The following is a 25,094-nucleotide window of genomic DNA, read 5'->3' as shown; positions in this document are numbered from 1 at the left end:
TAGATGTGTGTGTGTGTGTGTGTGCACCTTCTTTGAAGGTTGGGCATCGGGCTGTCAACTCGGCACTGTAAAAAAACTCCACTGCCATTCACGAGTGGACCGGTGATGCGCTGTGTTCGACCTCTAACTGGGATAAGCTGAAAAATAACAACATGTAACAGTGATAGGTGCTCTTCATTGGTAGAATTCTATTCAGTAGTGTCACCTTCACTACGTGGCCATCTTTTGTAGCATTGGTGCTTTACTGACCCTCTAATTTCTTTACATGCATATGCAGATATATTGAGTTACACTTTTGGTTTGTGTTTGCAACTAGTATTTGAATGTATGGTGTATATCTCTGACTTTGGGCTGCGGTACTGTTTTCACAATGTATATAAATAGTTTATTTAACAAGACTAAAAGGCTGCGATGGTGGTGCTGCGGTAGCGTTGTCGCCTCACAGTTAGACGTTGCCCGTTTGATTCTCAGTTAGAGCATCTTTTGTGTGGAGATATGCGTGAATGGGCGTTCCTTTGTTGAAGATTGTGCGTTAGGCCTGGCAAGCCAGCACGTAAAAATCTACTGCCAATCATTAGCGGACCGGAGTTCCGCTGTGGCGACCCCTAACCGGAAAAAGCTGAAAGACACAAAGACACAAAAGAAAAGGTGCAGTGATTAGTATCGAGATCCATAAATTAGGCTGTGGCTACTGCGCATCAGAAGTACTGCTTGGTTAAAAATGTGAGTTTTGAAATCATTTTAGCAGACACGCATACATTTCCATGACTCAGATTTGTAATTAACTCTTAATCCTGTAAGTGGACTCTTGTGAGTAGATTGTTCAAAAAAGGGTATGTCAGTGTTTGACCTCACTTTGCAAGTGGTATGAGGTAAGGCAGATGGAGACTGCATGACCGTATTATATCTCCTTGTGAGTACAGGGTAGAAAGGAAGATAGGACTGAAAAATTCCAGTAGCTTCTGGCCGAATATGATACAGCAGAGCAGCAGCTTTTGGAAGTTATAGTGCTTACAGAAAAGGACGTGACAGGAGATTTGAAGCCACTGGTATGAAAGACAATGAGAGAAAGCATTTCTTTGCATAAAGATTCATGAACTTTCTCAGCAGTGGTGATAGATGAAGCAAGAACAGTGGAACATTTATACGTGATCTCAGAACATGTGCACAATCCTTAGCAATGCATCAATAATAACATGCCTGCAACAGGTGGGTGTGAACAATTTACACTGGTGTACCCGTCTCATAGGGATCGCAACAGGAAACTCCTGCACTAATCCTGACACCTAATGAAGCCTAGAGGAACAGGCAACCAGAAGTACAGGATCAGAAAGAAGCACAAGTGTGTTTGTGTTGACTACACAGATCAGTAGAGAGCACACACCTCACAGTGGCCTAAACTACTGAAGAGGCAAGGGCTTTGAACACATACAAAAAAATAAATAAGTTAGCCCCTATGTATGACAGACGGCGGTGAGATAATTCTTACATAGCACTGCCTAGCACAAGTTGTGATCATTGATATTGCATCTCCCCAGAAAGTGGTGACTCCCCCATGTCATTATGCGAGGGTAGTTCACCATGTGGAACTGGGGAAATAACTGGGTCACTTTGGGGCCAGGAGGTCTAAGATAGTCAAGCTTATGGGGAAGAAAATAAACCAGGAACCATTGACATTCACAGCTGGTAGGTTGATGTGAGTTTACTCTGTTATTAGAGTTATAGTGCCTGAATTTCTGTTTATAGTCTAACCCTTTTGTCCGTCTTATGGGTTCATAGGTAGGTACTAGGCTATCGGCCCTAGGGCCCATACAAGCCTAGCCAAAAAATGTACCCTGGCTTTCGCCACCCAAGAAAATTATTTTCGTGTGCCCCTGTCGAGCAGAGCCACAGAAGTGATCCCCGGGGTGAATTTCCCATTTCCCATCCAATCATCAAGATTTTTCTTGAAGAGTGCTAATGAAGAGCTCTGTTTGACATAGATAGGTAGTCTGTTCCAGAGTATGGGAAGTCTCTGGGACAGGAATCTATCCCTCCAGCATGTTCTATTTATTGTGGTGACAAGGTTTAGGTCCCTAGAGCGTGTAGCTCGGAGGGATTGGGATTTCTTTAAGTGGAGCATGTCCAACAGCTCTGGGTTTGACATAGCTTTGTATGTTAGGCAGAGATCGCCCCTGAGTAGGCGATATGCGATGGAGTAAAGCTGTAGTTTTTTGAGATGGTCTGCATAGGGCATCTGTTTGAGGCCAGTAATCCTCTTTGTGAGGTATTTCTGTGGTCTTTCCAGTTGTTGTAGATGTCTTGTAAGGTACATACCAAAAGGGGCGTTGTACTCTATAATGGGTCTAATGAGTGATGAGTAGAGGGGAGCAATGACCTCTTTTTTTCTGGATGAGAATCCTTTTGTGATGAGATGAGCCATGTAGAAGGATTTCCTGACCACTGTGGCGATGTGATTATCAAAGGAGAGACTACTGTCCACCTGTGTCCCAAGGTCTCTTATCACATCTGTGGTAGTTCATGGGTACAGAGTTTTTACCAAAGGGGATGACAATACACTTTTTGGCATTGAGCTTCAGGCCATGGCTTTGACACCAGGTATCTGACTCAGTGAGGCCCTTTTGTAGTTTGTCCACACCGTTAGAAGTTTCGATTATGGCTCCTAGTTTGCAGTCATCTGCAAACTTTGTTAGCCAAAGACCTTCTGTGTTGGCCTGCACTTCAGAGAAGTAGATACCAAACAGGAGAGGACCCAGGACTGAACCCTGTTGTACTCCACTTGTCACTGGTCTGATGTCGGATTTGGAATCCGCTACTTTCACAGTGTGGGTTCTGTCCGTGAGCCAGTTGGCAATCCATCTTGTGACATATGGATTTATACCTAGTTTAGTGAGCTTATCTATAATTCCAGAGTGGGGGGTGGTGTCGAAAGCCTTGGCGAGATCTAGATAAGCTTTGTGAACCATTTTACCCTCATCTATGGCTTTGGTGACTGCTTCAAAGAAGTCAGTCAGGTTTAGGAGACATGATCTGCCTTTTACAAATCCAAACTGGGTAGGGTCCAGAGTTTGGAGATTACCAATGTCGTTGTTTATGAGTTCCATGATGATACGTTCCATGGCCTTGCAGACCAGGCTCATCAGGCTAATGGGGCGGTAGTTCCCGGGGTCTGTCGTGGCTCCCCCTTTGTGGAGTGGGATAACCGTCGTGGTGCGCCATTCAGTGGGTACAAAGCCTGAGGTGAGGCTATGATTGAACATGGTACTTAGGTAGGGTGCCAGTTCATTCTGTAGTTCGTGTAGAACGCAGCCTGGGATATTGTCAGGTCCCATGGATGCTGTGTTCTTGGCTTTGGAGAGTGTGTTTTTTACCTGTGCAGCCGTGATTATAGGAACTTTGCATTCTTCCGGTAAAGAGATGGGCCCTCTTTGTTCTATCATTAGACTTGAGCATTTTGTTTTTTCTTATCAGGGAATGTTTTGCCTTGTCTATACTGGGAAGCAATTTAGAAATAATGCGAGATCTGACACTATGTCTGTACCATCAGTTACACTGATGGCGGTCATAATAGATAACTGCATTGCTAGTATTGCCTATCCATGGAAAGTCACTTTGGATAAATATAGTGTGGAATGCTGCCACCTGCAGGTAGAGCTTGTAATTGTGCTTTATGCATTCTGAATTCCCCCACAAAAATATAGTTCTTTGGTTTAAGTCATTGTGTAATTTTACTTTTTGCTGTTTTGTACATGTTGTCCTTAGTTTTGAGTGCTTTTAGAATCAGTATTACCAGCATGTAGGAACAGTGGTAGACAGTGGGTTAAATCTTCACCAGTCTGTATGTGCCAGTCAGGAAAGCATATTGTGTAACTTATCTAATTATAAAGGGCATGTCTCATATCTAGGCATTCTACAATTGTACCATTTTATATGTCATTAATCTGATTCATTATTAAATACAGTACCACATTGTGCAACCTGTGAATAAAAGTACAATGATTCCTTACTAGAAGAACCAGAGTTGGAAAACTTGAATGATTCAGAGTGGCTTAAGGAACTAACCCCTTAAAGCTGACCTATCTCTGGTCTAAAAGGCAGAGTCAGATTGTGTTGCATTTGAAAGTGTATCCTTGTAATGTGTTGCATGGGAAGCACACACTAAAAGTAAAAATCAGTAATAAAAAGTGATAGATATATTAGACTATGCCTTCCAAGGTTATGGAATCAGCTTTTCATTATTGACAGGAAAAGTCAGTCATTAACTTGATTCAGAAATCATCTTGACATACGTATTATATTGTATGTATATATACATTTATATGTGTGCATATGTTTGTTTATGCATGTACACACACACACACAAAATGTAGGCATAATTTTGAAAAATGGGGCAAGTTGAGAACACCAGCATGGAGTTAGGACCATCAGACTTCTGAAGCCCACTAGGTTGTAAGCTTGACAACAGTCTATGAATTCTGAACCTGTTTTATTCATTTTTTCTATTTGTTGTTAACCATGTAGACCCATTCGGCTCAAGTGCATGACCTAAATGCTTTCTCTTGTTAAATTACTTTTTCAGAGTTGCCCAACAGGCTAGTAGAGACTGAGGGAATCAAACCATGGACTGAAGGATAGTGCTGCTCATCAGTTAATTCTCTGTGCTAAACTGCTAGATCACATTATATCACTAACCATGCTTTGTGAAAGTGTTTCTTCACAGCTTGAAACAAACCTGATTGACTATGTACAGTAAACCCACAAAGTAAAAAACATGTTTTTGTCTGTTGCCCTTTTGCTACCTACTGAAATGACAGGATTAAAACAAATCCAGCACCAAAGGAGGAGGAATCCATGGTGATGCTCTACCTTCTGCCTGTTCTCACAAGGATTTTCTTGTACCAATGTCTTACAGTAGCACATTTGGTCTTTCATAAGTTATACCAGTAGTATCTCTGTGTATAGGACTTGAGCTGTGCAAGAAACAAAGTCTGCAAATTAAAATATTTTCAGTGTCATTTATGGCAAAGCTGTGAAACTCAACAAATGCACTGGAATGTGCAGCGGTTCATACTTACTGATTCTTTTTCAGATTTATTATTTTAATTGTTTTTTTCTTTTTCTGTTGGTTGACAGTGTCATGTATTAGATCTGTTCTTTCACTACTTACCTGACTACCAATTTTACCTTTATAATGTCATGGTTTTATGGAGCAGAGCTGCCCCAGGATCACTGAGGCTACTGTTTGCAGTGAGTAAGTGATCCATGTTTACAAAGCCTGGGAGCCATCATTTCTGAACCTGCTGCTCTGGTATGTTCCTACCTATAAATTCCTGCCTTCTGATGGACAGTACAGTACAGCAGCTGTCTTGATAAATGCCCTGATTTTGACTGGTAACAGGGGGTGTAAAGCAGCAGAGCTCCCTCTCCATGTTCCTGTGTTGTTACCAGCTGCATAAGATGAGTCTGTTATTTAGCTCAGTTTATTACGCTTTGGGAACATGCTTTATTTTGCTTGCTGACTGGTTTCAGTGTGTTTATTTTCTGTTCTGATGTCGGCCATTTTACTTACTATTCTTTTTCTAATAAGCAGGTCTCCTGCCCTTTTGTGTGATGCTGTGGGTTTGCCTTTTATGGGCACTACATTCTGCAGGATTTATATTATCCAGTTAGTATGGCATGGGTTACCCTCCCGGTGTAGCTAGCAAATAGTGTCCTCGACCGGGTCTACTTCAAAGCATTGAATTATTATAACATTGAAGCACAAAACAGTGAGACCATAACATCAAAAATTCAGAACACTGAAAAGTTAGAATGTCGAAACCACATAACACTGCAAATTTAAGTAATCGCATCCCATAACATCGAATGTTACAGTGCACAAATTAGTAATACCCCTTCCACCGCAAACATAACTGAACTGACAGACACACTTGTTTCAATGTTTCCGCAGGGGGGCAAGCCTCTCTGTGCCCCCCCACACCCCCTGTAAATTAAATATACCAACTCCAAGATTGTACTACAGTGGAGACAAGGTCAATTTCCAATTCCCCACTGTATTGCAATCTCCTCTATTTTCCTGACAGCATGTACATGCAGCCAAAATAAAAACTCCCCTACTCACTTATCCCATCACTTTCCACAGCACTAACACGACTTCTTCAAAATAATAAATCCATCACTCAAACACAACAATGCTTAACCTTGATAAACGTTTACTTTACAACCCGAGAACTTCTCTTAAACCGCAAAACGTAGCATCTGTCATGTTTGTTTACTACAAGCTACAACTTCTTTAAGTGATACCACAAAGTTAACACTTTAAACGATAACCATGTAACACTTTCGATGATATAAGACTCTGTTATTTAAATTTTCATTCTTATGTAATTTTGATGTTCTGAATTTTCGATGTTACGGTCTCAGTGTTTTGTGGTTCAATGTTATAGTAATTCAGTGTTTTGAGGTAGACCCCTTCTACCTTCTTTTCTCCAGGTCTGCTTCCACATAATGACTCTGAGAGGGTACTTTGCCTGCGGAGTCAAACCGGCATTGCCACATATGAATCCCATCCCTTCCTCTGTATTATGTCACCAAGATTTTCATGCTCACTGTGCAGGAGATTTTTAGTCCTGTTATCCCAGAGGAGATGCGTTGCCAGGAGACTACCGTTATTCCGTTCCTTGCTCTGAAACTGGACTCTCAGTGACCTGCATTTATTCTGTAGCCTGACCTACTAACCTAACAGTTGCTGCTACATTAAACTTGATATTCCATTGTTCATAGAAGTAGCCGTGGACTCAAACTGTTGATATTGATGATTAAAATGTTTCTCACCTGCATGTGCATTTGTAGTATCCTGTTTTTCTCAGTTAACGTTGTAAAACTTTTGCAGTGCGTACTTGACTACTTTTTTGCAGTACTTCATAACTACAGTTAGTACTTCATTTAGTGCACATGATGCAACACATTTCCTTTACTTTTAGTAATCTACAATGCTGTAAGAAAATTGCATTCTAAAGTCAGAATTTGTTATTGTTACATCGTATTTGAGTTCCTTTTGTTTCTGTGTGCCAAACACCTTATCAGATTGAATACCCCCCCCCCCCCGTATTCAGAGTATGTAAAATTAAGACTCATTTGCATTTGTTTTATCTCACATACAGCTCCTAGTGGAAATGCATGGAGCAGATTGTGCCAGATGTAGTTCTTGTCAGATATATTTCTAATTAGGTATCAAATAAAACACTTCTTTTAGCAGCAAAAATATTAGCTTTCTTGTGTTGGAAACAGGTAGTTCCCTTCTGTAATACATGTTGGTTAGATTAGCTCCTGACAATCATATGCTGCCTAATGAATTACATTGGCACTAATATGTATCATGTAAAAATTCTGGCAGCCTTTTCAGCTGTTTTTAGCTGTAGTGTGATCAAATGATTCTGGAGAAGCTGCATATAACTCTGTTATTTTGCATGCATTTGTGATTTGAAATGGAAAAAATCGTATTTGAAGCCGACAGCTTGAATGGCATGCTGTCAGTCTGGCTTTTCGTGAATTGGCAATGGTCTCATTTAGGACCTTCAGATGTGTGTCTGCCCAGACAGAATGAGAACGCTTTGCATGTTTTTCAGAAGACAACCACTCCTCGCTGCCTCACAATATGCAGTGGTGCATGACAGTTGCCCTTCATTCCTGTCTTCTTAATGCTTAACCTTTGACCTGCTACTTAGTCGTTGTGCAGTGGGTAGAGCATGCTGAGATTTCCATGAATGACGGGCATCAAGCTGCAGCGTGCCTGTCATTATTTGACTGTCAAAAATAGTCGACCACTGGGCTCCATCAAGGTCTGAAACCTTTGTGCAGCATTCCGTACTTTGTAGCTTCCACTGCTGTCAACAGCTTGATCAAATGTGCATAGAAAATGGTTTTCCCTGAATATTTCTTCCACCATTATGCAGGCAGATTTTTTTTTTTGTTTTGCACAATTTATTCAGATTTTCTGGCCCATGAGGTTGAAATGTGGTTGCCAGGATAGACACTGCTGTACTGTCTCCTGTGGTACTTCATTTATATGTGAGCAGTTCTGTAAGTTAAAACTCCCAGTGTTGTCTTGCGTATCCTATTTATTTTCAGCAAGCATTCCAAGGAATGATTTAGTATGCTTAAAGTACCTGCGGTTTAGCTGTTGTCCCAGAATTCTCCTCTTAGATTGGTATTGCACTGTAATAAATCAGAGAGGTCAGTGTTCGTAATTTGTTGGTTAGCTTTTGTATCTAGTAAAGAAAACTTGGTGTGCATGGGTAAGTTTGTAAAGGAACATAAAAAAGGAGTTGTATTGTATAGCTTTAACATCAGTAACTTTGACCGGAGTTGGTGGTGCATCTGACATACTGCTTCATTCCAGGATCGATGTAGCATAAATCAGTAATGTCAGATGAGTTGTCAGTAAAATGCCGGTTACTGAAATTCTTTTTCTTTTTTACTATCAGTAAGACCCACAGGATACATAGGGGACTTGAGGATACTTGTGAGTTATGTATATTGCTTTGGTCTGAAGTAGGCGAGTGGTGATTCCGGTGATCAAATCCCAGTCTCCCAGATGTGCCAAGTTCCTTGCTTTTTATGCTGTGGATGTTCATACTAAAGTTTTATTGGTCTTTTTGTTGCAGTGAATATTGATATGGCTTACATGGTTGATGGTTAGTACCCATCATGATTTTGTTTGATTTCATGTCCTCACCCCACCAACAGACACCTTTGTATAAGTGCATTCATGATTTTTCGGTGGGTTGGGCTGGCCATTTGATATGGGGCAGTCTGGAAGTAATAATGGCTTCTTTTTTTTTTTTTTTTTTTTTTATAAACACCTTTATTAATTTGTGTTATAAACAATAACATAGGTACACATGCATCAATAGAAAATAAAATAAGTCATAATAATGATATTTTTCATTATTATCATGCATATCAATGTTTTCTTAATAATTATTATTATTCTATAATATTACATAAGTTGCTCAGTTCCTGCTGTTCTTTAAGTGAAAGAGCCAAGTGTAGTACTTAATACACAGACACACAGAGAAGTATCTGACTGACCCACTAACCTGAAGTGGTTTGTTACACAGCCACAGAGGAGTGTCCGACTGATCCACTAACCTGAAGTGGTTTGTTACACATCCACAGAGGAGTATCCGACTGACCCACTAACCTGAAGTGGTTTGTTACACAGCCACAAAGGAGTATCTGACTGACCCACTAACCCGAAGTTGTTTGTTACACAGGCACACAGAGGAGTATCGGACTGACCCACTAACCTGAAGTGGTTTGTTACACAGCCACAGAGGAGTATCCAAATGACCCACTAACCTGAAGTGGTTTGTTACACAGCCACAGAGGAGTATCCGACTGACCCAGTAACCTGAAATGGTTTGTTACACAGCCGCACAGAGTAGTATCCGACTTACCCACTAACCTGAAGAGTTTGTTACACAGCCACAGGGGAGTATCTGACTGACCCACTAACCTGAAGTGGTTTGTTACACAGCCGCACAGAGGAGTATCTGACTGACCCACTAACCTGAAGTGGTTTGTTACACAGCCGCACAGAGAAGTATCCGACTGACCCACTAACCTGAAGTGGTTTGTTACACAGCCACAGAGGAGTATCCGGCTGACCCACTAACCTGAAGTGGTTTGTTACACAGCCGCACAGAGGAGTATCCGACTGACCCACTAACCTAAAGTGGTTTCCTGCAGTATAATACCTTCTTGCACCCCAGTGCTGCTGACCCCACTTTTTATTAATTGTCATAAGGGATGACATATACCACTCATGACCTCTGTAAGGACAGTGACCCAAGGTTTTCTAGGGCGGTCTAGAGGTGCCAGGAAAACATCTCACTTTTACCCCAGTGCTTCTTCTTATCTCACTATTTAATGGTTGCTACAAGGGCTTGTTTACAGCATTGATTACCTTGTAGCAACAGTAACCCAAGGCTATTTATGGATGATGAGGGGACTGGTTGGGGCTAGAATAGATTGACAGTAGCCTAACGGCCTTCCTGAGCTGGTGAAAGGTTGTGGTATACTGAACCTGTGTAATGCAAATCATAAGGGGACATTTATCACCAGTGACATGTTCAGCAACAGGGAGGACATACCCGCACAAGGACACTGCATGTGTTCTTCCTTTTGGAGGTGCATTCAGAGCATACATCAGAAAAAAAATAACACCCTGGAGTATGATAGCCTCTGGCACTGACCCACATATACTCACCTCTCTGGGTCCTCAGGATTAGGCATTGTTAAGTAGATTTGCCCTGTTTAGCAAAGAGATCTCAAATGGAGTGATATGAGTTTCAAGGTATCATTGTGGGAGGAAATAATTCCATTGCTGGTGCCAGTGATAATTGAGGTCAAATGTTAGCAAAAGTGCTAAGTCAAAAAGAGGTATTATTAAAAAACTTGCAGTGGTGTGCCTGTTTTTGTGGCCTCATCCTTATTATGTGGCAAAACTGCTTGTGTATATGAGCTGTGGTCTTTCTGCTACAGATGAAATACAGTGACCATGTGCTGTGCACCTCATGGTGACATGGTAATGCTAATCTGAAGATAGATTGAAGGATTAATCACAACATCGGTAGTGCTTTTACCATAGATGAACATGCTGAAGCCAAGAAAGATTGTTGTCAGATGTCAGTACATTAAACATGTTGTTGGCCATTCTGGGTGCATGGTGTTTGGAACCCCCTGTTTTCACAAAGACATACACAGAGGAGCCTATTCTTGTAGTTGTTCATCTCACATGCAGCTGGGTTATACAGCAGGATTATTCAACAGAATCAGGAAGGCAGCATGTCTGTCTGTTTCTCAAGTAAGACCGCTCTGCTTCATACTGCATTGAATAGACTATGTCCCACTTACATTAGGAAAATACCTAACTCTTCTCTATTCAAACACCAGCTATTAAAACCTGATAAATTAAAAATAACATCATTACGTCACGTCAGATTTTAATTACCATACTCTGTTACCACAAATAGCTGAAGTTTGAATATGATAATGTGTTTTCATTCACTTTTGATAATGTACATCTGCTGCTGAGGTTCATCTAACAGTCCATATACTAGGTTTAGTTGTGCTTTAGTAATTATCACTCTAGGTTTATTTATGCTTTCGTAATCATCACTCAAATATTTTCTGTTCCCCCTACTCACATCTGTTACTAGAAATATGAGTTTTTACAGTATAAATTTTAATTTGTCCTGTCCCCAGGTCATGGCAGGAAGCAGTTCTTGGACCAGTCCACTTAGCTGCTTAATAAATTAATTAGAATGTAGAATTAAATAAGAAACATTGTTTTCGATTTAAAAGAAGCTTTACCTGACCTTTTAGTTCTGAAAAATTACTGAGCATAAGAAAGACCATAATAAAAAAATATTTTTCTAAAGATTAGCATTCATTGATAAGATGGAGTTGAAAGAGCTGAAAATGTCCTTGAGTCGATTTTTCAGGAGTCAGAAAGGGAGTACTGTAGTAGAAGATGGATGTGTCATAATCTTAATGCATGTGTGCCCAAATGAAGTAGAATTCCAATGTCAATGAAGTTAAAGACTGACCAACTACAATTTCTACTGATCATATAGATAACCACCCATCCACACTGCCTGACAGAAAGTTCCCATCTACCATTCCTTTCTTGTTTATGTAGCATTCCCTGGTGTGTGTGTGTGTTTTGTATTGTGTTGTGTTGAGGCTTGGATCAAGAGACTTGTGCGTATGTTGCAGGGTAGCAGTACTTAAATCAGGGGGCAGCACTTAAAGCGGGTTCTATTGTTTTGATTCCCTTGCAGTGTTTCCTTAGAGTTCTTCAGGTGTTCTTTTATATTACTGTACATAGATGGTTGGCATCCATCTCTGTTCTACACTTGGCTTGGCAGCATTCAAGCGCAGCTTGTTCATGTCATTTTGCATTCGTGTATAGTCCAGCAGTGAATTTTACCACTGTAAAGTCTCTCCCTCTGTCCTTTACTCCCATTTACATCAACCAATAGGAATATGTCACTGAATCTCGTACCCTGCTTTATCAGATACCTGAACCAAGTGTGTTGTACATAGTCAGTATTCATATATATTTAAGGATGAGCCATAGACATGATTCACAGAAATAGTCTTTTCTTGTTCACTATGAAGGGCTTGATTTATTCACTTGATACAGCAGAAACATTGTGTCTTTAATCTTTGTTGACATTCTTGATGCTACATTTCATAATATAATGTGTGCAGTTTTGTTGATACCAGTATATGCCTTCCTTTTCTTCCAACCTCTGTGTTACATTGGTGATGCCCTAAAAGAATGCTGTGCAGCACAGATAGATTTTTCAGTCAGCAACATTCTGATAAAGTGCTTTGGTTAGTGTTTTGGCAAAGTTATTTTTCTTGCTTTTTTATTGATTTGTTACCAGTTAAGTTGTCTGAAGACACCTTTTTTGCAGTGTCTTGAGTTTGAGGCACACAGTATAAATGTTTTAGACATAAACATACAGTAATAATTTCATATTGCAATATAAAGTATGAATGAACATAATTTTTAACTCATTTTCATAGAATGCAAGTACTGTGTTATAAATAAAAAGGACAGTTATATTAGAACAAATTAAAAAAGCAGAATTGCACTTCACATTAGTAACAGAGTTAGAAAGATGTATATTTTGTTTAGTAGCAGTTAAAAGATAAGATGGTGTAAGGTGTTTCTGCCTAACGAATATGTGGAGAAACAGCTGGAAGCACATTTAAGATTTTGGTTTTCGAGGTATATAGAGAGGGAAGATAAATGACAACAGAGGGTCTTATGGGCAAATACTTGACAGAGCACTGTTTATGGTAGTGGGAATCAGGCAAAAAAAAAAACACTGGTTGTGATGGTCTTTATGGCAAATCTGCCTCCCACACCGACATTTTCCCTGCTTGGAGGACATGAACACAAATATTGAGAAAAAATAGAGAAGAAACAGCAACAGGGCACTTATCTGAAGATGCTGGGTAACCAGCACAGCAGACAGGCATTCAGTCAGATGTTCAGTAATGGCGTTTGGACTAGCAGCAAAGAACTTCTGAGTATTTGTATCCATACTTCCTCTTTATGCCCTCTGCATGGAGCATACATGTGATGTACAGCATCTGTAAAATGCAAAGGCTTTGGTATACTGGCCAGATGTTGGGCCGTCCTTGACAGGAGATCCATTCAGTGAAGAATACTGCAGCAGTGAAGACAACGACATCAGCTGTTATGGTGCGATTATACACAGCTGTACTTCGTGTTGAGTTCTCCAAATGCAGAGCGCGGCTTGTTACATGTAGAAGAAAAGAACAACGAGTTGTGAAACACTGTAGTTGCAGATTACTTACGTCATAGGGAAACCTGTCGAGAAATTCTCCAAATGTAAGAAAGTGTTGCTGTTATATGCAAAGTGGGACAAGTTGTGTGCTTAAAGAAAGTGATACATTAAGTGTAAAAGTGATGACTACATTGTCTGGTTTAAACTACAACTATAGTCTAAATGTATGAAGTAGGTTTGGTGGTAAGGTGCTTCTGGAACACTTCCAAAGTGCTGATGTACAGATATAAACTCGGTAACATTTTTGTTTTGTTTACCCTGAGACTAACCAGGGAGATTTTGATGACTTCAAATGTACTACTATATGTTGGGTAAAGGGAACACAAGTAAGTGGGAACCTTTGTAGTAAAAGAAAAAAATATTTTTGCTTTTGCTTATTTTTTTGGCTCCTGTCTTGCAACCATCATCTGCTCCCAGGATTTCTCCTTATCTCTCCTGATGAGGAGTATTTTTCTTATTTATATACTTGCCTGCCCCCCCCCCCCGGCATGCTTGTATCACCCAAGGCATTGGTGTGCAGTGGGCTTCACAATACGTTTTGCATGTGTCCTCATGTGTGACTCAAGCTAAAGCCCTGCCCCATGTGTACAGCACACACACACAGCATGTTCCTGGCCACCAACAGGAATCAACTGCAAGAGATGTACTTGAGTGTGCACCCTTCCCCGAATGGGCACACCTGTCCTCCCCACTTGTACCTTTAAGCACCCAAACCAGTAATTGAACCGAGTTCATCTGTGCCATGGTCAGGGCTTTATATCTGTGTGTAGTTGATGCAAGCTTCCTTTGCAGTAAAATAAAACTTGAAAAGCAAATTGAGTGCAAATTGATTGCTTTAGAGTATGCAGAGTATGTCATAAATTAGTCTTTCATCAAAGATTTGCATTATAGCGATCACGATTCTGGAAATCTCTGTAAGCAAATCTTGCTTCATTTTGGTTATGCGGTATCCTTCCAAAGGGTTCATGATCATTGAAACAGGATTCAAAAACTTGATCCACCGCCAATTTTGCCTCTTCTCTGCTAACTTTTCTTACTGCAAGAATGGAGCGAAGAGCTCTGTCTTGTACACATTGCTGATGGTGCTGTTTCAGACCAAAATTAAACCTGGACAGTTCATTTCCAAAAGAGCAATCACCACTAAGATTGGCGGCCCGAATCTCTGAACAGGCCAAGTGTTTCATGTTGTTGAACCAATCTACGTGTGCTCGGCAATGATCGAATGCATGAATAAGTTCATGAGTTACCACACGGTTCATATGGGACTGCTGATGAATATTGTTCTGGCACAACACAATTTGAGATGTTGCAGCATCAAATTCCCCACTAACAGTTCCGTCACAATCTTCACAAGAGAAATGACGATCTTTGTAAACTGTGCAGCCTGAATTCTTCATGGCATCGAGGAGGAGTTTTGCATATGGGCCAAGTAAGCAGGACATGAGAGAAGCTGATGCAGGCAGAGACTCGCACAACGGGTTAAGTTGTTGAATGCAACTCGGAGTATGATGTATAGCTACAGTATAAAGAAAACATGCTGCTTATGTGATCCAGACATTTCCCCTGTGTTTAAGCAAAAAGTGAAAATAGTTGTCTGCTGTTGCTTACAGTTTGGTAGAGTGTGTGTGTGTGTGTGTGTGTGTGTGTGTGTGTGTGTGTGTGTGTGTGTGTGTGTGTGTGTACTGGAGGGAACTGGTATCAGTCTGAGGTGGGTTGATTCCTGGAATGCTGATAGTGATTATAACTCTGATCTGTAAGCCATACAGTGTAAAGCTTATTTGGGAGTAGCATGTTTTGATTGTTTGTTGAAGTAGAAATGTACATTTACCTCAAGTACTAACTTAGTTATGTGCTAACCCTACCCTTCCACTGCCTCTGACCCATCTCTTGCACATTACTTAACAAAAAAACCCTTTCCCTAACAGTACCACTGTACAAGGTGCTCGTATACACACCTCACATAAATGCACTTTCATAAAACTACACCTCTCCCCTTATGTAGACCTTACAGTAACCGTAACCCACAAACACTCTCTCTCTCACACACACACACACACACACACACACACACACACACACATACACTCATCCATAATACCAAAAGTTTTTATTGTATATGACAGTTTCAGCATTAGTACAAAAAAAAAAAAAAACACGTATGGAAGCAAGCCTCACATACCACAGGAAAAGTTGATGTTCCAGGTGTCGATATTCCTGCCACTCGAACATAATAGCATTTGATAAAGAAACATACACTGTTTTGTGTGTGTGTGTGTGTGTGTGTGTGTGTGTGTGTGTGTGTGTGTGTGTGTGTGTGTGTGCGTGTGCGTGCATACACAGATATTCAGAATAAATATTTTGCATAAATACGATATGTTGTTGGCTATGTGTGCGATAGGTTTGTATCCTGCTGTCTCTTTGTATAACTCCTTGTTCTCACCCCTGCTTTCCAAAATATACATCATTTCACGCCTGACAAACGTATACATATGCATACATACATAAACACAAGCAGTTATATTTTATCACTAGAGGACATAATCCGCAGTGCATTTCATTCTTTGCAACAGACTTTTTTCAGATAATCCTTGTCATTATATAAGCATGTGGAGTGCTGTGAAATGTTTCCTCATATGCTGCTAAGAACTGTTTTATACACACACAGACAGTTGGCGTAATGCCTAAGGTTTTTAGCTGTACAGCACAAGGGTTCAATACTGACATTTCACTAATGCCTGTGTGGACTTTGCATGTTCTTCCCATGTCTTTGAGGGGTTCTTCCTACCTTTCAAACACATGCTAGGTATCTCCACCTCAGACTTGATCAAATATTGAGCAGAGTTATGGGCAGCAGCATAGACCATACATGGTACCTGTTGGGAGAAGAGCTGTGCATGCCAGTCAGTTTAGGCATCGGCTGTAGTGCACAGTATCCCCTAGATAGGATCACTTGATCACAGACTGTCGTGACAGGGTTAGGCTCTTGATGTTGTAAACATTAGTTCTAGGTGATTTGGTCATGATGATTGATGTCACCAAAAATGGGCATGGGTAATTGCTATGATAAATCAGTGGAGGACCTGACCTGTACCAGGGACCCATGCTAAAATGGGGAAGGTTTGTATACCTCTCTTGGCCATTGTGTGCCTGCCTTAAAGCCCAGCAGCACTGGGCCAATAAGCTATAGGCTGGACAGTGTCTAGTTGCACATCGCAGATTATCTGGGGTAACTCTTTTGAGTGAAAGCTGGACATAAAACCAATCATCCTGCCAAGCAAGAAATAAGGGTTGCTTCACTTAATATAGCTTTGCTGATGGAACACAACTTGGAAGTGGACGAATGTGTGTTTGTGTATATATGTATATTTATTTTAATGCATAATGATGCGCATACATAATGAAATGAAAAAACTTAAACAAGAAAATCACCAGTATTTGTAATGAGCAATGTTTGAGTAACATTAAGACTAAACTTACAATTTTAAATATACTTTGTTTCATTATTGGAATATGCAAGTGAAACAGCAAATTTAATTGGTCAGATTTTACTTAATGGAATAGAAATTATGAGTCACAGCAGGCAGCATATAATATAATTGTAAGGTCTTTAATTAGAGATTTTGAAAGCTGTAATGTGGTGTAGCAGGCTGTTTGAAATGGTTGTATATTTGGTACTAAGGCACCTGCACGTGAATGCATATTTATAAAAAGTGTCTTTGATTGTAAAATAACACCGATAAAACTCACGTTATCCTAGCTACTCCTGCTTAGCTTATTTTTTAATCTTGCCTGTTTTGACTGGTTTTCAGAACATCTGTGCTTTTAGTGCTATAACCCCATATTCTCAGCTGAAGCTATCTGTAAATAAATACAAGTATTTTAATAAAAGTGCTCGGAGCTGCTAAAGGTGCTTCTTAACTAGCTGTCCACCTGGTTGTATCCTTGGGACAACCTGAATGTCAGTGTACAGTTAAAACATCTGAGGTGAGAACCCTTTTTGCTGGTAGTTTTCTCTTAATGCCACTGCTGCTATTCTAAAGTGAAACACAGTTTTAGTTTCTGATAGCCACTAATAAACTCCATTTATTTATTTATACGTACATTTATTAATGAGGTAAGTAATTTGACAGAACTTTCCCTTTTCAGAGGTAATTCTGTGTAGTCACACACCAGTAAGTTGGAAGTGGAAGAAATCAGTCAGTATGTCCAGTTGTAGTAACAGACACTTTGCCTTTATATCCTCAAGCAGTATATTAGATGGCGTTTATTTTAAGTGATAATATACTGCATTTTTCCACTCTACATTTTAAGCAACTAATGTAAACCAAACATTAATGTCCTCTCACAGCAAAAATACCTAATAGATGATAGTGTTCTATAACTCCTTTCTTACCACATTATTATCTTTTGATTGCATATATAAATATGTGTATTCAAATGGTTATATCTGCATATATTAATATGTGTATTTAAATGGTTATATCTGCATATATTAATATGTGTATTTAAATGGTTATATCTGCACAGTGTTATTAACTTGGCTGTGGTTAGACTCCTCTTAAACAAGGGAGTCTTCCAGCCATCTGTTGAAGGTTGGGTTAGTTATGATACAGTCTGAATTATTTATATATTTTATGAATAACTTTTTTTTTGGTGCTGAGCATTACTAAGTAGCACACTTAATACCACTCGTGGGCAGGAATGGTAAAATTGGATCAAGGACAGGAAGAATATATTGCTTACAACACATAAAACTCACATGATAACATTTTGAATGCGCTGAAGGTTTATGGCCTTATTCTCTCCGGTCAGCTACCTCATACTGTCTCCTTTTATTAACTGTCATCTTTAATCAGTATTGCTGTAGTTCAGCCTCTTTGAAGAATGACATTTGGCATCAACAAATGCTTGTTTGATGTTTGGGTTACTGCATCACTGCTGTAAGCTTTGCGTATCGGTGGGCTTTCGTAAATGCTTGCTTGTCTTGTATTTGGTCACAAAAGAATTTGTACAGTAGATGCTTATAAATAATCTCTTCACATGCTTCTGTCTTACTCTGACTCCTTTAGTCTCATTCTGAACCCACTTTTTAGCCTTTTATTTTCCATCAAGTAGTTAATGTAGCCTGAGAGTCTGTGCTAAATGCAAACTTTTTTAGTGCATTATATAGGAAACAGCAACTGAATCTGTTAAAAGCTGCTTTAGAATGCAGTTTTCAGTAACTGCACTAAGGGCTTAATATGCTCCAGTGATGATCAATGCTTTTCAGTGTAGTATGCAGTAATCACCATAACTGAAAGCATTGAAAGCTAAAAGGTGCAAAAGTGTTTAAAGTGCTGGAATGCTGAGTGCTAAAGCAGTTAAATGAGTTTATAAAAAGTTGCTTCAGGTGTAAAATGCTGAGGATCTCATCTCTGTCTGGCTGCTGCGTCTTGAATTACCCCCACCCGAGCACGTTAGAGTTCCTTCTCTTCCCAGACTTACTTTTTTCCCTACATCCCTTCCATGTAGTCCACGTTGCCATTCTTTCATCATACAGGTGTGCTTAGCACTTAAGAGGACTAGACTGTGTGCTGACAACCTCTTTTTCTTTATATCCGTATGGCTTACTGGTTAATGTTTTTATATCCGGGATTGCTAGTCTTTGCTGTAGTAGTTGTTACTTTAATTTTTTAGTAAAGTTTGCCATCATCTTAAGATTACCAGTGTTCCTATATTCTTTGAAGGCTCATTTGCTATGTATTATATTTTGCCTACTTTCCTTTCATCATCTACTGGACACCTTTCCTTCAACAATTCTTCCTATTACACTGTTTGACCTTCTGCTGTCGTCTTGATTTTGTACCATTGGTTTGTTCTGTAGGCATTTTCTTTCTTCTCTGTCTCTCTTTGCCCATTATACCTTAATTTGCTGTCTTATTCCACTGTTCTCTCTGTTGTACCTGTCCTGTTCTGCAGTTTCTATAAGTACTTTTCCTCGCCACCATTGCTTACAGAGGAATGATGATTCTAAAACTGAGAGTTTTAAAAGAACTCTTACTGTAGTTCTGGTGGGCGTGATAGTTAATGAGACAGGATATCCTCCTTTTTGTAAATCCTCTTTTCACTTCATCTTGTCCATTATGGATCCCTTCATAACGTTGAACTTCCTTATTTTGCAAGGAAACTCCATAATCATACCCTTTTTTCTGCAGCCTCACTTTCCTAAGAGAAATTTGTACCCCCCACCCACCTTCTTTCTAGGGATATTTTGGTCCTTAACATTACCCTTCACATGTTGCTGCTATCTGTAGGTTAGTTCATCCATTAAATTTCAGAATCTGGCTGTGTCATCATTGCCCTTTGAGGTGACCTTTTCTTAAAGCCACATACTTGAGACCGTCTCTTTCTCTCTCTCTCAATTTTTATTGGTAATTGAATTTTATTAAACCATAAATATCCAAACAGTGATCACATTTTAACAGAATGGAAGTATCCTTGTCAGCCTTCAGGCATGGCTGGCCTTAGGCTTATGCAACCTAGGTAGCTACCTAGAGTGCCACTCTCACCAGGCACGCTTTCAAATTTCATTCCCCCTCCTCCATTGTAAGTTGGCGACTTGGCAATTGGAAGCAGCAAAACCCAACCTCTACAAGCAAATCACTGCTCACTTCTTAATTACTGACCTTTCACCCACCTTCCCGTGAGCCGTTCAATGAATTACAGACTCTGTGATTCATTATCTAGATCACAGTGTGGGGGCTGAACATGAAGCATATAAAATTAGAAAAGTGGAGGGTAATGGTTGTGGGCAACTTCAGAACTTTGCAGCCAATACTAGTACTGTGAGGGTTTAAAAAAGAATGCTGTGGTCAGAGTGCATCTGTGCAGAATGGTGTGCAGCATCAGAGTGCATCTGTGCAGAATGGTGTGCAGCATCAGAGTGCATCTGTGCAGAATGGTGTGCAGCATCAGAGTGCATCTGTGCAGAATGGTGTGCAGCATCAGAGTGCATCTGTGCAGAATGGTGTGCAGCATCAGAGTGCATCTGTGCAGAATGGTGTGCAGCAGGTAAGATTTTTTTGTTTGTTTTAATCCCTTGCAGACAACCAGATATTTATACCTCTTAAATGTACTTGATCTTGCCTCATACTGTTGGTTGATTCCTATTAAAACTTGTGTGTATGCGCCTGTGTCTGTGTACAAGTTTTGGGAAATCATTAAGGGTTACATTCACTAAATAACGAAAGACATTTGAGGTTTCAGACTTTGTATCATTCAGAAAATCTGTACAAATGCAACAACTAATTATTCTAGCAACATTATAAGTATACGAGAGGAGTATTTAAACTGTGCATAATTTGGAGCCTTTGTCTGTGATCTTGTGTTAAGTGGTGGACAGTTATTTGGAAGTATTGCTATGTTGCTCTTATTTTATAAGAGTTGGACATCTGAGATATGCACAGCTAAAGCAGCTTTAATTGCTGGGACTGCCTGTGGAGAAAAATGTTTAATGAGCAAAGAGAAGCAGCAGGCAGTTAATCTTGCTTTGAATGACTAATGCAATTTGTGTAAAGCAACTTTGAATACTTTAAAATCTGGCAATATTTGTATGGAACACATTTAAATGCATTACCTAGCCATCATTTTATGTCATACTTATCACAATCAGACATCTGAAATATACAAGAGGTGGCTGTAACTACTGAGTGGTGGTAGGAGGTATGTAGATGAAAGTAACTAATCCTATTGCCATTTGTACAGTTTATATAGCCACTACTCTGTAGAGGGTTAGTGTGTATTTGTGTGAAATGATGGAATACTTTCTACTGTGATTAGTGTGTGTTTGTGTGAAACACTTAAATTATTATTATAGGTTCATAGGTAGGTACTAGGCTATCGGTCCTGGGGCCTATATAAGCTTAGCCAAAAATTTCCCTGGCTTTCGCCACTCAAGAAAGTTATTTTCCTGTGCCCCTGTCTAGCAGAGCCACAGAAGTGATCCCCGGGGTGAATTTCCTATTTCCCATCCAGTTGTCAAGCTTTTTCTTAAAGAGGGCTAATGAGGAGCTTTGCTTGACATGAATGGGTAATCTTTTCCAGAGCATGAGAAGTCTCTGGGACAGGAATCTATCCCTCCACCATGTTCTGATATTGTGGTGGCAAGGTTTAGGTCCCTGGAGTGTGTGGCTCAGAGGGATTAGGGTTTCTTTGTGTAGCATGTCCAACAGATCTGGGTTTGATATGGCTTTGTATGTTAGGCAAAGGTCGCCTCTGAGTAGGCGATAAGCGATGGAGTAGAGCTGGAGTTTTTTGAGAGGGTATGCATATGGCATCTGTTTGAGGCGAGTAATCCTCTTAGTGAGGTATTTATGTGGCCTTTCTAGTTGTTGTAGATGTCTTGCGAGGTACATGCTAAACGGGGAGTTGTACTCAATAATGGGTCTGATGAGGGATGATTAGAGAGGAACAATGACCTCTTTTTTTCAGGAGGTGAACCTCTTTGTGATGAGGTGTGCCATGTAGAAGGATTTCCTGGCTACTGTGGCAATGTGATTATCAAAAGAGAGACTACTGTCCACCTGTGTCCCAAGGTCTCTTATCACACTTTTGGTGTTTAGTAGGCTACCGCCTATGTGGTAGTTCATGGGTACAGTGTTTTTCCCCAAAGGGATTGACAGTGCACTTCTTGGCATTGAGCTTGAGGCCATGACTTTGACACCAAGCATCAGTCACAGTGAGACCCCTTTGTAGAATGTCCACATCATTAGGCGATTCTGTTATGGCACTTTAGCATTAGCCAAATACCTGCTATATTAGCCTGGACTTCTGAGAAGTAGATGCCAAACAGAAGAGGACCCAGGACTGAGCCCTGTGGTACTCCACTTGTCACTGGTCTGAAGTTAGATTTAGAGTCGGCTACTTTCACTATGTGGGTTCTGTCAGTGAGCCAGTTGGCCACCCATCTTGTGACATTGGAATTTATGCCCAGTCTAGTGAGTTTATTTATAATTCCAGAGTGGGGGATGGTGTTGAAAGCCTTGGCAAGGTCAAGATAGGCTGTGTGCGCCACCTTACCCTAGTCCACTGCTCTGGTGACTGCTTCAAAGAAGTCAGTTAGGTTTAGCAGACATGACCTACCTTTTACAAACCCAAACTGAGTGGGGTCCAGAGTTTGGAGGTTACCTGTGTCCTTGTTTATAAGCTGTAAGATGATATGTTCCATGGCCTTGCAGACCATGCTCGTCAGGCTAATGGAGCAGTAATTCCCAGGGTCCATGGTGGTGACCCATTTGTGGAGTAGGATAACCGTCGCTGAGTGCCATTCAGTAGGCACAAAAGTGAGGCTATGATTGAACATGGTACTTGGGTGGGGTGCCAGTTCATTCTGTAGTTTATGCAGAACGCAGCCTGGGATGTTGTCAGGTCCCATGGATGCTATCAGGTCCCATGGATGCGGTGTTCTTGGCTTTGGAGAGTGTGGGCTTTACTTGTGCAGCCATGATTACAGGGGCTTTGCATTCTTCCGAAATAGTGATGGGCCCTTTGTGGGGTGAGGGGAGGTGACGTTTGCACTGAGCCTATCTGGCAGGATGTTGGCAATATCAGTTGGTTCTGTATATTGTGCTGTAGCTCAGAGCAGATCTGAGTGTCGCCATTGAGATTCTTGACATGGCTGTAGAATGCTTTGTGATTGTCGTTAGAATCAGTGGTGATTTTATTTTCGTAACTAGCTTTGGAGGATTTTATGAGGGATCTCAGCTTCTTACCGAGGCTGACCAGGGAGTTCCTGCAATCAGGGGATTTTACTCTTTTTTTGCAACAGCTTCTTCCTTCTGTTGTAGAGTTTATTTATGGCAGGGGATCACCAGATTGGCTTCCTTTTTTTGGAGGATAGCGTCTTTGTTCTGTTGGTGATGGCACGATCCATGCACTCGTGTATGTGCTTATACAGTGCATTCGTATAGGATTCAGCAGTCATACCTCTATTTTACATTTGTATGGGTGTCGTGAAGCTTGCCACTTCTGTCTTAAGAAGCATGAAATTGGCTTTGGAGAAGTTTTTTACGGTGGTTTCTTTAATTGGGGGTGGGGGTGGGATATTGATGTCTAAGGTGATAAGCTTGTGGTTGGATCTGACCAGCGAGGAGTTGACCTCTGGAGTGGAACATCAGTTGCCCATATTGGTAATGACCAGTTCCAGGATATTTCTGCCCCTGGTGGGGGTATGGACAAGCTGATCCAGGGCGTTGGAATTTATGAATTCTAGAAAGCGTTGAACAAATGAGTTAGTACATGAGTAGTTTTCCCAGTTGATAGTGGGGTAGTTGAAATCGCCCATTATTAGGGTAGCGGGCTGTACCTTAATATTATCCAGTATATCAAGAAACGTGGAGCGGGCATCCTGGGGCATGGCAGGGGATCTGTAACAAGCTACAACATGGATTGTAGTCTTGCCCAGTGTTAGTTGCACTTGGATAATTTCGGGTGCATTATGTTGAGCAACTAGCCTGGAGGTGTGGATATACTTAATGAATATGGACACACCTCCTCCTTTAGTGATTCAGTCCAGGTTAGGTGGCTGAAAGGTGTGGTATGAGTTATAGCCTGGTAATGCAGGGGTGCCCTCTGGGGTGCCCTCTGGAGCCTTGAACCAGGTCTTCATCACTAAAAATATGTCTATGTTCTCCATTTTAAGGAGTGCCTTGAGTGAGTGCATTTTGAGGTTTAGACTTCTAGCATTACCCTCAGATTGTGCTTGCTTATACCAGCTACAGTGGTGAGTTTGTCGTTTGAATCTTGTCTAAAAAAGGCATTATAGGGGTGGCTAGAGCCTTAGCCAGTATCCAGAATCCCGGGGGCAACAGGTGCAGGCCATCTCTGGCAAAGCATCGTGGTCTGTCGATCATGTCATCCCAAGCAGACAATGGATCCCCTTAGAATGACACCAGAAGCTTAGCCAATTGTTGAAGTCAGTCATTTTGTCCTTGTATTGTGGTATCATTCTGGGTGATGGCAGGATGCTTCTCAGGGATAGGGTCATACCTGCCTGGGCTACATGATCCGAGAGCTCCTCCATGTCTGTTTTCATGTAGTCCAGGGAGGAATGTCTCAGGTCATTTACACCAACATGGACAAGGACAGTCATATTTGTACTTGTTATGGAGTGACCTGAGTGCTTGCATTATGTGGTGGATTCTGGCACCCAACAGGCAGCTGACTGTAACTTTCTCCTTGTTTAGCCTGGTGACTGGGACATCAGTGTGCCTGACTATAGAGTCACCTATGACTAGTGTGTTGGGTACATTGTTTTGCCTTATGGGCTGAGGTTGAGTGGCACACAGATTTTGTGGGCTATGTGACATTTTGGTAGTGTTGGGGGGGTGTGGTTGCTTGTGTTACAATTTTGGAGGTCTCTGTTGTTTGGGCAGATTTTTATTGAGAGCCTCCGTGAATGTAGGTGTGTGTTTTGTGTTACTATGTGTGGGTTTAGGTGGTGTAGGTTTTGATGGACTATGTGTTGAGTGTGGTGTGGTGCAGGTGTTTACCTTCTCCTCTTGACTGTCTAGTACAGTCTTGGCTGGAGAGACCTTGGCTTCCAGTTTGGTTATATAAGTGCATCTCAGGTTTTAGTGTTGGGTGGCAGGAGGAGAGGGTTGTCAGTGTACATGAGGCAATTGCTACATTGCCGCAAGATGCTCAGATTCATCAGGTGGACAG

At 40.8% G+C, this 25,094-nt stretch overlaps 2 protein-coding genes across 2 annotated transcripts in view; one reads left to right on the top strand and one right to left on the bottom strand.

The window, feature by feature from the left end:
* The window catches only part of FTO (FTO alpha-ketoglutarate dependent dioxygenase), a 1,656,404-nt gene that overhangs the window by 244,335 nt on the left and 1,386,975 nt on the right, over positions 1-25,094 (top strand). The gene's annotated exons all lie outside the window — the stretch shown is intronic.
* LOC122810063 (mitochondrial inner membrane protease ATP23 homolog) overlaps positions 14,249-25,094 on the bottom strand; it is an 88,359-nt gene continuing 77,513 nt past the window's right edge. The window contains exon 3 of the mRNA XM_044081556.1: positions 14,249-14,910. Coding sequence (XP_043937491.1) covers positions 14,267-14,910 — 644 coding nt within the window. The 3' untranslated portion in view covers positions 14,249-14,266. The remainder of the gene's footprint in view (positions 14,911-25,094) is intronic.

This window comes from Protopterus annectens, chromosome 8.part1, assembly GCF_019279795.1.
Source record: "Protopterus annectens isolate FY-2018-M chromosome 8.part1, PAN1.0, whole genome shotgun sequence".
Lineage (NCBI taxonomy): Eukaryota > Metazoa > Chordata > Ceratodontiformes > Protopteridae > Protopterus > Protopterus annectens.
This window is presented reverse-complemented; position numbering and strand designations above follow the sequence as displayed.